At 59.2% G+C, this 12096-nt stretch overlaps 1 protein-coding gene across 11 annotated transcripts in view; it reads right to left on the reverse strand.

Annotated features, from left to right (window-relative positions):
- Positions 1-1682: 1682 nt before the first annotated feature.
- ZNF787 (zinc finger protein 787) overlaps positions 1683-12096 on the reverse strand; it is a 68452-nt gene continuing 58038 nt past the window's right edge. For 7 of the 11 annotated variants that reach the window (XM_049703308.1, XM_004283263.4, XM_049703309.1 and 4 more), the window contains exons 2-3: positions 11697-11785; positions 1683-3449 (exon numbers count right to left, since the gene is read on the reverse strand). In XM_049703308.1, the coding sequence (XP_049559265.1) occupies positions 2377-3449; positions 11697-11775 (1152 nt within the window). In that variant the 5' untranslated portion in view covers positions 11776-11785 and the 3' untranslated portion in view covers positions 1683-2376. The other 4 variants (XM_049703311.1, XM_033412042.2, XR_007474253.1 and 1 more) reach the window with 3 other exon arrangements.

Consider the following 12096-nt stretch of genomic DNA (forward strand, 5'->3'; position numbering starts at 1 on the left):
ACCAAGGACCAGGCACTTAAAGACACTCCCAGGGATCCCTTGAGACAGTCAAGATCTTCTCTGCACAGAGGAGGAAGCCGAGGGTGAGAGGGACTAGCTCACTTGCCCAGAGTCACACAGCCTATATGCGGCACCGTGGAAACTGGCCCAGAATCTTTCTTGCCCCAGGGGTAGGGAGAGAATGACTCAACCCAAGCCCTTCAACCCAAGTGACGGGGCACGTCCCTTCCACCCACCAGGCATGACTCCTCCCTCCCTCCCTCCCCCACCTCCGGAAGCGCCCAAGGGCAGCGCTGGATGAGAGGGAAGGGACTGCGGGCAATGGGCAATGTGTTCTCAGCCTTTGTTTACCCAAGCCCGCTCTGGACAAACAACAGCGTCACCCCTCCCTCCTTTGGAGGAGTCTGAGATCTCAAACTGAACCGCCTCAACCAACTTCCAAGCGAGGCGATGGCCACTTGAGAACAGGGTTCTCTGACCTACGATCGCACCCAAGATGTTCTAATACATCCTCCTGGGGAGTCACGTCTCTGCCCACCAGATGGCCATCCGTGACCTTGGTTTTGAGCCCCTGGTTCACCAGGTGAGAACCTGAGGCCCTGAGGTGGGTGGGGGCAGGATCTGCTCAAGGGCAGCAAAGCACCAGGGGGAGATTCAGGGCTCGAGGTAGAAACCCCCCTTCCTCCTTTAGCTCCCCTTCTGCTGGTAAACTCCTCTCTTTCTGCAGAGGTAAAAGGAACGTTGAGTCCAGCCACGGCGTTTGGCCAGGCTGGAAATAACCCCTGAAGATCCCGGGGACGTGGTTCCCAGGACTCCAGCTGAGGGTCCCAGGACACTGGAATTGGCATCATTGGGCCCCAGCCTGAGGACTGACCTGCTAGCAGTCCTCAACGTCCCAGGACTGCTGCGATGATGCTGCAGGACCAGGTCCATCTGGCAAGTACCACAGCGCCTAGAACACAAGAAACACCAGAAAGCAACTGCCCACCCTTGTCTTCCCGCCAGACCGCTGGCTGGCTCCTCCAGTGGGGCCCTGGGGGCAGGCAGGTATCCACCCACCCACCAGAGTCCATCTCCCGCCTCTAGGATAGTTTTGTTGCTAGGAAGCAGTGGCAGGCCAGGGACACTTCCAGCCTCCTCTGCAGTGACATGTGACCCCGTGACTGTCCCCTGCTCCCCCGATGGGATCTGAGCAGGGGGACACAGGTGCAACGTCCAGGCCAAGTCTTCCAAGAAGCTGGATGCAGGAAGGGGCTGCAGGGGCTGGGGTAGGACGCCCAGACGGGAGCATGGGCTCATTTACTGCGTGGGGGGAGGCTGCCCTCCACTGTGAGGTGAGGCACGGCCTGTGCAACTCCCACCTGCACCTCCAGACGGTGAGATTCCTTTCAAAAGCAGCAGCGGGTGGGCCTTACTCTGAACAACCGCCCCAGTTCCTCACAGGCCTGCCCATCCTCCAGCCTGGATACTTGACGGCCACTCCGCTGGGGCCCAGAACCCGCTGCCGGTGACCTGGCCGGTCACTCTTCCAGGACAACCGCCCAGTCTGCACCCGGGCGCGAGTGCGAGCCGAGCCGGCAGCCTCTCTCCACGGGCCTGGCCCGTGGTCAGTACCCCCTCAGCAGCAACTGCCCGGTGCGGAGCCCTCCGTTTACCCGAACTCAAGAAACACGCACAGCAGGGACAATTGGATAGTGCGATTTATTGCCCCCCGCACCCCTCCTCCAACCGTGCCCAGGCCTGGGATGAGACGGGAACCCGTTTTCTGCGGGGTGCGCCTGGGACAGGGGCTAGTTCCGCTCCAGCACTTCTCTGCTACCCCAGATCCAGGAGGGGGGAGGAAGGACTAGGGCGAGGAAAAAGGATGGGACCCGCGAAGAAGAGAGAAAATAATAGGTAGGCGGGGTCAGGAAGGGGATATGATTATAAAGAAAATTCTAAAAGGGAAAAGGACCCCTCTTTCCCTTCCCTCTCTGGGGCCCCTCCGAGTGGAAAGGTCCCAATGTTCGCCATCTTCTCAACACCCCGCGTTGGTGGGGAAGAGAAAGAGGGAAAATGGTCTTTCGCTCGTGGGTTTTGTCGTATCTTGGTCTCTCTAGTTCTCACACGTCTTGATTCGGGCTCGGCCGAGAACCTACAAGGGTCAGGCCAGGCCGAGGGCCGGGCGCGGGGAGGGGCCGGGCGGCCCGATGAGCGTCCCCAGTGTCCCGCCCCAGGCCCGCCGCACCTCTCAGGCCGCACAGGCCGCGGGAGGGGAGGGGGTAGAGCGCGCCGCCGGTCCGGGGCAGCCCTCTGTCCGTTTCTCCCCGGGTCTCTGGGTCCTGCGCCGTCGTCCCCGCCAAGCCCGAGGGGCCCTGCCCCCCCGGGCCCCCGCCCCTACCGGCCCTCCCCGCCACGGCACTCGCTGCACCGCCCGCCCGCCGCCTCGTCGTCGTCGTCGTCGTCGTCCTCCCCGCCTGCCCGGTAGTAGCTCTGTCCGCAGCGGCTGCAGACGGAGGGCGCGCCCACGGCGTGGACCTTCTTGTGTCTCCGCAGCGCCGCACCCTGCACGAAGCCCTCGCCGCACTCCACGCAAATGTGCGCGGGCTCCTCGCCCCCCGCCGCCCCGAGCCCGTCCCCGTGCTGGGCGCGCTGGTGGGCCAGGAGCCCGGCCCCGTGCCCGAAGCCCTTCCCGCACTCCACGCACACGTACGGCTTGGGGGCCGGGGCGCGCCGCGAGCGGGGTCCCGGCGCCTTGGTCCCCGTGCCCGCCATGGCTGCGGCCGCCGCGGCCCCCTCGCCCGGCGCGCCCACCACGATGATCCCCTCGCCGTCGCCCACCGGGATGGCGATCTCGCCGTCCGCCGCCGCCGCCTCCTCGGGTGCCTTGGCCCGGCGCACGCTGGCCGCCAGCACCTTGGCCGCCACGCCAGGCCCCGACAGCTCCGGGTGCAGCCGCAGGTGGCGCGCCAGGCTCTTGGGCTGGCTGAAGCCGCGGCCGCAGCGCGGGCACACGAAGGGCTTGAGGCCGCTGTGCGAGCGCCGGTGCTTGGCCAGGCTCTTGCTCTGCGTGAAGCTGCGGCCGCAGTCGGGGCAGGCGTAGGGCTTCTCCCCCGTGTGGATGCGCTGGTGCTGCATGAGGTTGGAGCTCCAGCTGAAGCGCTTGCCGCACTCGGAGCAGGCGTAGGGCTTCTCGCCCGTGTGGATGCGCCGGTGCTGCACCAAGTGCGAGCTCTGCGAGAAGGTCTTGCCGCAGTCGCTGCAGGCGTTGGGCCGCTCGCCCGTGTGCGTGCGCTGGTGCCGCGTCAGCTTGGACCAGTGGCTGAAGCTCTTGCCGCATTCGTTGCAGATGTAGGGGGCGGGCGGCCGCGGCCGGGGCGGGGGACCAGCCGGGGGCGCCGACTGGGGCGGGGACAGCTTGGTTGGGGGCCAGCTGGGGACGTCGTCGTCATCCATGATGAGGATGTCCACTGGAAGGCAAGAGGGGAGAAGAGGGAGTCAGAGAGCCTACGTGCGAGGGCGGCCTGGGGCTCCTCCACCTGCTGCTCTGCGTGCCCCCGGGAACCTCGCTCACCTGTGCGCCCTCCCAGGCTTCCCTGTAACGGGGGCGGTGGCAGAACCTCTCTCAGAGGGCAATTGGGCCCTGCCAGTGCGGAGCCCTCCTCACGGACCTGGCCCTGGTCAGACGTCCCTCCCATCGGTCCCCTTCCCCTCACCCCTCCTAGTGCCTGTCCTCAGGGCATCGAACACGCCCTGGCATTTTACTAAACATTCATTACCCATCCCTTAGGACTCTTCCTTCCTTCACGGCCGTTTCCCCAGCATCTAGAACAATGCCCGGGACTTAGTAGGGACGCCAGAAATGTCTGCTAAAGGAAACAACAGAAACCAACGGGGGTACGGGATGGAGGTCTAGAGAAGGCTCCTAGTAAAGAATGCCTCCCGAAGCCCAGGCCCCAGGCTGGGGGCCAGCAGAGCGCGTCCCCGCCAGACCGGAAGGCAGCCGCAGCGCGGTTTCCACCTTTGCCCAGGGACAAGGGCTTGCAGCACCCTGTGGGTGTACAAGCGGGAAATGATGGTGTCACATCTGGGCTCTCGGAAGATAATCCTGGCTGCGGGTGGAGAAGAGAGAAGAGCAAGGGGTCACCGGACTGGTTAATGGGATCACAGGCCGCATGGAAGTCCTGACCCTCCATTAACTGGGAGTGCAACCTCCAAACACTGCAGCCTCTATGACAGACTTCCTCACCCTGGTCCCTGGGTTTGTAGGTACTGTATGCCCAGTGCAAACAATAAAGGAGCGTGGGGCCTTGGTCCTGGCGTCTGCAAACTGAGGACACCACCACGGGCCATCTGCCCAACAAAGCCTCTAATACCATTACGCCGCGCCTGGCCTGAGCGGCCGGCCTCCCGAGACGAGAGCCTGCCCCTCCCCGCAGCCTGCCCAGCTCTCCGAGACTGTTCTGTGTGCACGCTTGGCCTGCTTGGCCTGCTCTGTGTGCACCCTTGGCGACATTTGCCTTCCCTGTCCGGCTTGGGCCTGAGTTACAGAATGGAGGTGGGGCACGTGCTCGAGCGCGGACTCGTGCCTGGGTTCCGGCCCCGCCCCCTGATCACAGCCCCGCCCCCCCGCCCCTGGCCCCGCCCCTAGGTGCACCGCGAAGGTGTCTTTCAAAGGTGAATCCTATTATAACCTACCAAACATTGTTTTCCCTCTCCCTCTCACTAGCCTGCAAGCCCACAAGGACAGCGGCCCGATCCCTGTGTTCCAGCACCTGGCCGGGAACAAAGTGCTCCAACTGTCCTGAGACAGTGGTCCCATGCACTTCATAAGCATCCATGCGTTTAAGTCTTGTAAGGTGGGCTCCATGGAACTCGGGTCTTTACAGGTGAGAACACCAAGGCACCAGGAAGATGAACCACCGCCCAAGGTTACACGGCCTGGGAGCAGCAAAGCAGTATCTGCACGGGTAGTCTGGGTCCCAAGACCGCCTGTACTGGAAAGGGTAATGGGATATAGAATCATATATGGAGCAGGAAAAAAAAAAAATCCAGGTAGCAAGTCTGGGCCGGGTGGGGGCCGCTTTTCAAGAGATGACACAGGGCCCACTTTGGTGTCAACATAAATCAAGAAGTGGCATCATGGGGATTCCCCGGCCATCCAGTGGTTAGGACTCCAGGCGTCCACTGCCACGGGCCCCAGTTCGATCCCTGGTTAGGGAACTAAGATCCCGCAAGCCACCAGGCACAGCCAAAAGAAAGAAAAAGCAATAGAGTCATAAGCACATTATGTGGAGATATTCAAGAATAAAAAAGTGAACCTTGGGGAGCTGTCTGCCTCTGAGCAGTGTGTCCGGGCAGCAGGGGTGGACTGGGCTGGGCTGGAAAGGAGACTTGCTCTTTGCGGGAAATGAGCCGCACCACCTGACCCATAGCAAGTATTCTGCACTCCTTTGATTGAAATAAACGTCTTGTTTTCAAAGTTGTCAAGAAAGTTTGACAATATGCCGCCTGACTCAGCGATGAAGAGTATTTACAATCATGATGACAGGAACTGAACACAGCCCATCTGAACTTGTGAAACACCTGTAACTCAATCCGGGGCCCTGGATGCGGGTTGGGGGGGGGGGCGGTTGGCGAGGGGCCGACCACCCGTCCAGGTCCAGAAACAGGGAGAGAAGGCCCGAGGAGCCGGCTGGGCAGTGAGGTGCGTGCAGCGGGTGCAGGCTTCCTCTGTAGCCTTGGGCTACGTGACTCTTCTCTCCGCTGCTGCGTTCTGTTTCCCCCACTCACTACTTTTTAAGCAGGTGTTAAGCTGTTAAATGGAAAAGGGTCTAATCATTTCGGGAGGCGGGGTTCTCTCTCAACCTTCGGATTCCTGGCCCCCCCTGCGAGTGGGTGCAGGGACCGGCGCTCTCCAAGCAGCGGGCGGCTCTCAGGCACACCAGAGTCTGAGTCTGCACCCCTCCAGGTCAGGCTGGAAGTCAGCGGCTTCCCTCTGGGCCGCCTTCCTCATGGGGGCAACTTCACTGCCGCACAAACGTCATCTTTAAAAGGATGCAAGAATTCCCGGAAAGCGGAGAGGACAGCGACCAGCATGACGGGCTCACTCAATCAAAAGCACAGAAATGACGAGTGATCGTCATTCCCGAAGGGAAGGGGAGGGGTGTCCCAGGCTCCAGGTCCCGTCATCCCACAGCAACTGTCAGGGTCCTTCTCTCGCTGAAGGAGGGCTCAGCTCCGGCTCCTGCGCTCTGGGCCCAGGAGGGGTCCTGCCGCCCACGCAGCTTCCCGCCCCAGGGTGGATCCTCCCAAGCAGACCTTCTGGGGAAGGGCAGGACCTGCGGCTTTACCGGATGTTAACCTTTTTCCCCTAAAACACACGACATGCAGAGCCCGGAATGCAGAGCTGACCACAATCAATGCAGAAAGACAAATGCCCCGTCAAGATACAGGTCTTGGCCACCCACCGGGAGTCCCTCCGTGCCCTTCCCAAGCTCACCCCCTCTCAACCCCAAATATAACCACCATCCTGACCTGTGCAGTAATCGTTCCCTTGCATTTCTGTACGGTTGTCACCCAACTGAAACATCCCAGACAGTTCGGTCCGTTACTTTTTCAGTATGTCTTTTTTTTTTTTTTTTTCCGGTATGCGGGCCTCTCACCGCCGCGGCCTCTCTCGTTGCGCGGAGCACAGGCTCCGGACGCGCAGGCTCAGCGGCCATGGCTCACGGGCCCAGCCGCTCCGCGGCATGTGGGATCCTCCCGGACCGGGGCATGAACCCACGTCCCCTGCATCGGCAGGCGGACTCTCAACCACTGCGCCACCAGGGAAGCCCTACTTCAGTATGTCTTTAAGTCTCCTGTAAGACACGACTTCCTCCATCTCTTGCTTTTCCTTACGATTTTCCTTTTAAGAAGCGGAGCCCTAAGGCCAGTTGGACCCTTGCTGACTGCATGCTCCTAGTGCCCTGCATCTGCTGCCGGTTAGCAGCTGGCTCACCCAGCCCCGCCAGCCCCTGAAGTCATTCTGAAGGTGCAATCCTGTTCTTTCACTGAAGGCACCCGATATCTCGTGTTTCTCTTTTTGTGATATCAAGGGCCACCGATGCTCAACGCTTAGGTCTGCTGATTCGTCGAGGGGTGCAAAATGGGGCTGCCCTGTGGTTTCTCCTGCGTTTAGGAGGTGGAATAGCTTTTAGAGACTCTACATCATCTGTTGGTTGGTATCCAGTGGTAAATTTCATGTGGTTATGGCAGGATGAATCTCATTTCCCCTTACCTGCCCAGTTTTCCAGGTTACAAACTGGTTCCCTACCACCCTCCAAGGTAACCACATAGTCTTTCCTTTCTTAACATCATTAGGAGATCACGGATTTAAATATATCCGGTAGGCTGCACTGCCTGCCATCTTCAGCGCGTGGGAGCCTCAAGTGAGCTCCGAGTCCTCTGGACGGGACCCAGGTGGTCTTTGACAGATTCTCTGCCATCCAGCCTAACAAGGGGCTACAGGTTCATCCATACTTCCCACCCCAAACCTGCAACTGGCCGTTTCTCCAAGGGACTCTGGCTTCTTTTCGTGGGAAACAATTTCAAAACCAAAATGTGGAAATGATCTTCACTTTTTTTTTTTTAAGATAAAATTCCTGTGACTTCTGATACTTCCCATACAAATTCAGGCCAAAAGGCTTTTATGCGGTCTTTTCTAGGACATCTGCATCTCTGTTCCTCACTAGGGGAGAGAGGACTTGACTAGCCCATAATTGCTTATTTGCTGAACCCACATCACACAGCTTCAAGATAAGCATTCTAACTTGAATGGTTAGAATCACCCCCACCACTGCCAAGTACCATTCCTGAGAAATCAGGTGAACTATTCCTGTTCCCCTCACTGATTTCACAGCCAGACCTCCACTGCCTGAGCCCTCGTTGAGCCTGCCCCGGCTCAGCGCCCATCTCTCTGGCCGCGGCGGCTGCACAAGGCTCACTTGCCCGCAGACTCCTCGGGAAGGCCCCACGACAACCCTGTTTGCTCAGCTCCTGCTGGCTGAGGTCATCTGCGCCCTTCCAACGTGGAAGGCAGTCTTCCTGAATACGATTCTTAGCTCTACCTTTTCTTCCCCTGAGAATCATAAATATGACTCCATTTTCTCCTGGCATAAAGCACTGCTGGCGAAGTCTGACAGCAGTGCCATCTACTTGCCTTGTAAGTCATTTGCTCTTTTTGCCTAGATGCCCCAAAGGATTTGCTTCTTCCTTTAAAGCCCAGTGACTTGAATAGAATATGTCTTGTTCATCCGAGTTGATATTCTCAGATCCGTGATTTGCTCCTTCAATACCTAACTCTGACATTTCAGGAATGTTTTCTGGACTCGTAGTTTTTACCATTATATTCCTTTGGATTTCTTCTTCAAAGGCTTTCTTTACCTAACTTCAGTACCTGTTGTTTTTTACTCTGCCTTAATCTTTACTCATTTCTTTTTGATTTTAAAATGGCCTTCTTTTTCACCTTCGATTTTTCTTAAGGAACAATGTGTTATTTTTATTCAGTCTCGAATTCCTCCTACTTCACTTTGAAATTAATTTGACTCTGTTTCTAATTCTCTGCTGAGTTCTGCCCCCTGGGCTGAGCTGTTCTGATCTTGCACTTCCAGGGGCCGTCATCTCCTGGCCACTCTGAACAATCCTGACCTGTCTGCAGGTGTATCTCTGACCACCCTCCCTGTCTGTGGAGATACTATTTGCCCCTCTTCTTTTTTATTCTAATAGCTTCCTGGGGGGTGGAAGCAAGAGGACTGAACTCACCATTTTCCAGTTTCGCTCATTTCTGTGGTCAGTCTCCCTGAACTTCTGGGAGGCTACACTCTGGACAGCGTTTCTGGCTCCTCAGGGCTCCCTCTTCCGAGTGCAGGGCTGCCTGCTCTGCGGCCACCCCTGATTTTATCTGGACCTTCCCTTCTCCCTTGTGGCCAATGACAGGGGTCCCGCTCGATCCTGAACCCCCTCCTGACGGGCTCTGCTCTGCATGGGTCCTGCCAGGGCAGGGCACTTTACCTGGGTAAAGGAAGCCATGGGCCCCAGCAGCCCCGCGCTCCCTGCTCCTGGTCTGGACAGAACCCCTCCAGCTTCAGTTGCTGGCCGCAGCGTGACCAGCCCCAAGTCCTCCGGTGAACCCCCGAGGGCTACCTGGGGCGTCCTCCCCTCCTGCCCCTGCTAACACCACACTGCCCCGGCTGCTGGCTTGTCCCCATCCAGCTGTATTTTGGGGCTTTGCACCTAAGGTGTGCTGCCAGTGTGACCCGGGAACATGGGTTTTGCCCACAGGCAGTTGCTGTGTTTTTACGTGGGTCTGCTGTCATCCGCCTCAGACGTGGCATTTGCGGTGAACTCTGCGGGGTCATTCTGGAGGGCACTGAGACGTGAGAGGCGGGCGTGAGAGCGGGAGGCCGGGACCCTGTCCCTGGTGGGTGATTTCCAACACACCAGCTGAAGACTCTTTCCCACCTCAGAAATGGGATGTCTCTTTATTATCCATTTTTGGATGGCTTCTCTTTCTGAACACCCTGTAGCTAAGGCCCCAGGCTGAGCCTGGACAGCTCTCGCACCTGCGGGCGGTGGGCCGGGGTCAGTGCGCCAGCGAGGCAGCGCAACAGACTCTGGCTGCAGCCTACGGACAGTCCAGGCCCCAGGCCCCTTCCACTGGCTCCCGGCTGCCTCACCCTGGGCGGTGGCCTGGCCTCTCTCTGCCCAGCACCCTCTGATCAGCACCCCAAGCTCGAAGGGTGTGAGGATTCCATGAGAGGGCCTGCCCGAGGTGGCTGGCCTCAAGCTCGGGGCACACAGGAAGCGCTCACAGCCCTGCTCACGGACCCCTCGTCCCGACCCAACAGGGAAACAGCCTACAGGGGCTACCGCCAGCCCAAGCCTCCTGCTCCTGCGTCCAGGCATCAGCCGGGGGGGGGGGTCTCAGGGCAGGGGTCCGGCCCTGTGCCATCACAGGAGGCTGCCACAGAGGTAGGACCCAACAGGGCAGGCCCAGAACCAGGGGACGCACGGCAGCTTGGAGGCATCTGGGCCACACGGCTTACAAGCTGAGCGAAGGGGTGTCACGCGGTTGGGGGTACCACGCAGGGAGGGGCCGGAGCAGACTTGCAACAGACTCCGGTGGGGGGGTTGGGTCGGGGACAGCAGGCCGGACAAAGGGGATATGAGAACCCACTTGTGCTTTGTAGAGGTTTCCTCAAGAGAATGAGTTAGTGGACGGAGTGTAAAATTAAAACCACCTTACTTCAAGGCAAACATGCATTTTGGAGACAGCTGGGGACACCTTCACACACTGGGCAACGCTTCGTCAGGTGAGATGAGCGTTTGTTATTGCTGGAGAATCTGTAGGTGAAATGATACAATATCTGGGATTTTCTTTAAAATTCTCCAGAAGAAAAAGCAGGCACAACCAGGGAAAAGACCGCAAAGTACTGCTCACCGCTAAGGCTAGGCAGTGGGAAGTGCAATCACCACACTATCGATGTTTGCAATTTCCAGCATGAAACAGACTGTAAAATTAATTTTAAAAAGGCTAAAAGACAGTGAAAGGAGGAAGGGGCAGGCCCGACAGCATGAAATGGGGAAGGATGGGCCGTGCGCCCTCCTGCTGGGTGGTGGAGGGTCTGTGCCCCACGTGCCATGTGCCCTGAAATCTGTTTCCTCCTGTGTAACCACGGCTGCCTGGAGCCAGCGCAAGGAGCTTCCCTCACCCCCTCAGTGGATCTTAGAACTAGATCAGGCGAAGGGGCTCGAGTGCTTTATGCAATCTATCCCCAGCCCGCCCAGGCCCTCGTAACCTCTCTTGGACGACTATGACACGCTGGCACCGGGATCACGACCTCAGAGCCTGTTCTATAAATAAGGTGGTCGCGCCCATTCACTTCCACGCTGCAGGGGCACAAGGCCTACAATGCCGAAAACACCTCCCCTCTGCCCCCTCACAGCAAGAAATGCTGGCTGACCCCGTCCAAAACGCACGAGGACGGGATGCCCGCACGAAGACGCATCAAAAGCAGCATGAAAAAGAGCTCATACTTTATTTCTCAGGTGCCCTGCATGAAAACCCCTGGAAATGGGGAGCACATCTTCACCAGAGGGCAAGGGGTGGGGCCGTGAAGGGGCCAGCGGGGCCAGGTGGGGTCTCAGCAAGCAAAGCCTAGTCCCCGAGGGCTCCAAGATGAGTTTTATTCAACCCAAATAACGCTTTGTCAAACAAAACATGTGGCCAATATTTAAAGAGTGACAGAGAAAACCCCAGAAAGATACAAGCCCCATAAAAACCCAGACACCCAGCTGTCCCTCAGGATGGTCACTGGCCCTGCTCTGTGAGCCTGCCGCTCCCCACACATCACAGTCTGTCCCCAGCTCTCCACGTCCTGGCCCACTGGTATGTGGGCCTGCCACCCTGGTCTAAAGAGCATCCCGCCCAGGAGGTCCAAGGGGCCACCTAGAAACGGTGCCAAGCACCCAGCGAGGGGAGGGGGCAGCCCCCAGGGGCTCCCAGCTGGGAGGGAACTCGGAGACTCCACACAGGCCCGGGAGGCAGCCTGGCTGAGCCCCCAGAGGAAGGATGGTGAGCCCCGAGCCACGGGAGGGGAAGGGGAGACAAAGGAAGCGAGGGTCCAGGGAAGGGTGAGGGACCAGCTGGGAAGAACTCCTCAAGGCCGCCTCACCTGGGTTCTCATGGCTGGCCATCTGCTGGTCCTCAGAATCCAACGGCCCCGGAGACCACGCCTCTTCCCGCAGCTCCATGTCTGGGTCCCTGTTAGAAGGGGACGAGACAGAGGACAGAGTTTACAGGACGCCAGACTGGACGGAGGGCCCCGGGGTGGGGGGACAGGTGCTATGTGGGCTCCAGGCGCCCGGCTCAGGCCCAGCAGACAGGAGGTGCATGGCGGCGGGGACTTAAGGGCCAAGGGAGAGATGGCCCTCTGCTCCCCCACTGGACAGGGGTCCAGCCCGAGGCCACACGCAACCTGGGTGAGGAGGAAGTGCTCTGGCTGCGGCCACCTGGCCGGGGCTAGCATCCCAGCTCCACCGCTGACCAGCTGGGGCCGGGGCAAGAGACCCCCT

The sequence above is a fragment of the Orcinus orca genome, chromosome 20 (genome assembly GCF_937001465.1).
Source record: "Orcinus orca chromosome 20, mOrcOrc1.1, whole genome shotgun sequence".
NCBI lineage: Eukaryota > Metazoa > Chordata > Mammalia > Artiodactyla > Delphinidae > Orcinus > Orcinus orca.